Here is a 2,239-nt window from a genome sequence, read left to right as displayed (position 1 = left end):
TAGGTAAAGTATATATAAAATGTTTTAGAAAAAAAATTAAACAGGCCGTGCCGTGGCCTCCCGCGTGCCTAGCCTCCAGGCCCAGGCATGGCCCATGGCAATGCCGGGTCTGGCTCATTTAGCCCGGGCTGTGCCGTGCCTGGGCCGTGCCGTTCTTGCGTGCGACCAGGCCGGCCCAGTTAGCACGGCCCGTTTGGCCAGCTATGCTCGCAGCCCCTAAAAAAAATAACCTCTCGTCCGCAAAAAGGAAAGAGAAGGGAAGCAGATCGAACCCTCTCGTCGGCATTTCGCCGAGCACACGGCATGCTGTCGCTCAGGCGCATTCTCCGCCTACCCGTGCCCTCCTCCTGCGGCCCCCGCCGCCTCCTCTCATCCCACCGCCGCGCTCCAGCGCACCCGGCCGCGGCCACCGGGGACGACGAGTGGAACGACGCGTGGGAGACCGCATGGCTCCCGGGCGACTCCCCCGCCTCCTCGCCGGCACCCGCCGCGCCGTGGGAGTCCCCCACCTCGGAAGCCGTCGCGGCCACCGTCCCGGCCATATCCGCCGAGGTGGACCCTGACACGAAGGCCTTCGTCGCCGACATGGACGAGCGCTGGGCCGAGCGCCGCGCCGCGACGAGGCGGCCGCGCGCTCCTCCTCGCCCCACGGCCGCCGAGGGAGGGGGCGGCGCCGGGGCGAAGAAGGCAGGGGCGGACGAGTACAGGACAAGGAAGCAGCGCGTGCACGCTGCGCTTTGGGTGAAGGAGATCGACAAGATGGAGGAGGCGCGCCTTGGCGGCGGCGGTGGTGGCCGCGGCGCAGCAGACGACATCGACCGGCTTCTTGACTCGTGCTCAGAGTGCGTTGTTACTCTTCTTTCCTTCATTTTTTGCTCTCTAACAGAGCTGCTATCTTTAGCTGTGGTTACTTAGTGTCATCACATTGCTTGTTTATATTCGATTGCTTGTGATACACCGCATTTGTTGAACTAGTTACCCACTAAAACCCCATTGCGTGCGACATATTATAGGCTCCTAGCGGCACATGACTTTTACTTACAAATGCAAGTGGTAGAATTGCCGCGGTATGTATCTTCAGAGGTTTTGTGACACAGTTTTTTTGATGTATTGTTTCTGCTAGGTTTTCCAGGGAAGATAGTTCATTGAGATAGTTTTCTTTTCTTTTCTTTTGGGCAAACGATTGAGAGAGGGTATCAAAGCATGCCAAATTTCAATTGCATCATACAGAACGCTTTAACAAGTGTAATGAGAAATGGGAGGACTAGAGCTAATTGTAACCAGTAAGGTCCATTTGTACTGCGCTTTCTTGATTGCTGGTGGATTATCCGGTGAAACCTGTACTTTTTGATAAATCAGGCTGAATTCTGTATAATATGCATCAATGCATGTGATGACTGTTCAATGGCCAGCACTTGAATTAAATTTGGATGAAGTGTCTACTTGAGATGCTCACATGAAATTTGCTGCGAGCTTATTGGGATTATGCATTCTGATACGATGTGATGCATTTTGAATGGATTATAACCATTTAACACCGGTAACTCCAAGTTGAGCTTGGGAACATGTGCTCCTGTCGTAAAAATGAAGCATTCTACATTGTTAAAATTCTTGAAAAAGAGCACATATAGTTTCTTGTGCAGTTAGTGCAAAAACTTGCATTCTTGTGCCCTGTGGAAAAATAATGAATTCAGTGCATAAAAGGTTGCTATCTAGGCACTCATTCTTCTCTTCTCTGCAAAGAACAGGAACTAGCATATTTTACCATGACAATTGGCAGGTGCCTAGTACACCCCTCAACTATCTCCTGAGTCCAGATATCACCTTGAACTCCAAAACCACCCACTTTACTCAGCAAACTCTCAAAATTGGTTTGATATGACTTTGGATGTCGTGGCATTCATATTGGTAAATTTCTGAGTTTCTGGCATGCCACTTGACGTGGCATCCTAGTTAGTTATAGTGAAATAAAAACAATAATGTTGTTTGGCTGGCACTGCAGTGGGGCTGCCACATAGATTTTGGACTGACCCTGCCTATCCGTCACAGTCGGTATTTTGTTGCCAGCCAACATCATCGAGTGCATGAGGATGAATACCATGGGCGCCCAGCCCAGCCCCTGCGGCATTCTGCTTATTTATGTTTTCTTGCCAACATGGTTTTTATGACTAAGTGATTTTGGCCTGTTTGGATGTCATGTAAGCGAAACTGTGACATGCACGGTTTTTAAAGGAGCCGC

The 2,239-nt window shown here is 50.8% G+C and overlaps 1 protein-coding gene across 1 annotated transcript in view; it reads left to right on the top strand.

Annotated features, from left to right (window-relative positions):
* Window positions 1-261: 261 nt before the first annotated feature.
* Window positions 262-2,239, top strand: part of LOC119291606 (protein GAMETE CELL DEFECTIVE 1, mitochondrial-like) — a 3,608-nt gene continuing 1,630 nt past the window's right edge. The window contains exon 1 of the mRNA XM_037570395.1: window positions 262-842. Coding sequence (XP_037426292.1) covers window positions 304-842 — 539 coding nt within the window. The 5' untranslated portion in view covers window positions 262-303. The remainder of the gene's footprint in view (window positions 843-2,239) is intronic.

The sequence above is a fragment of the Triticum dicoccoides genome, chromosome 4B (genome assembly GCF_002162155.2).
Source record: "Triticum dicoccoides isolate Atlit2015 ecotype Zavitan chromosome 4B, WEW_v2.0, whole genome shotgun sequence".
Lineage (NCBI taxonomy): Eukaryota > Viridiplantae > Streptophyta > Magnoliopsida > Poales > Poaceae > Triticum > Triticum dicoccoides.
This window is presented reverse-complemented; position numbering and strand designations above follow the sequence as displayed.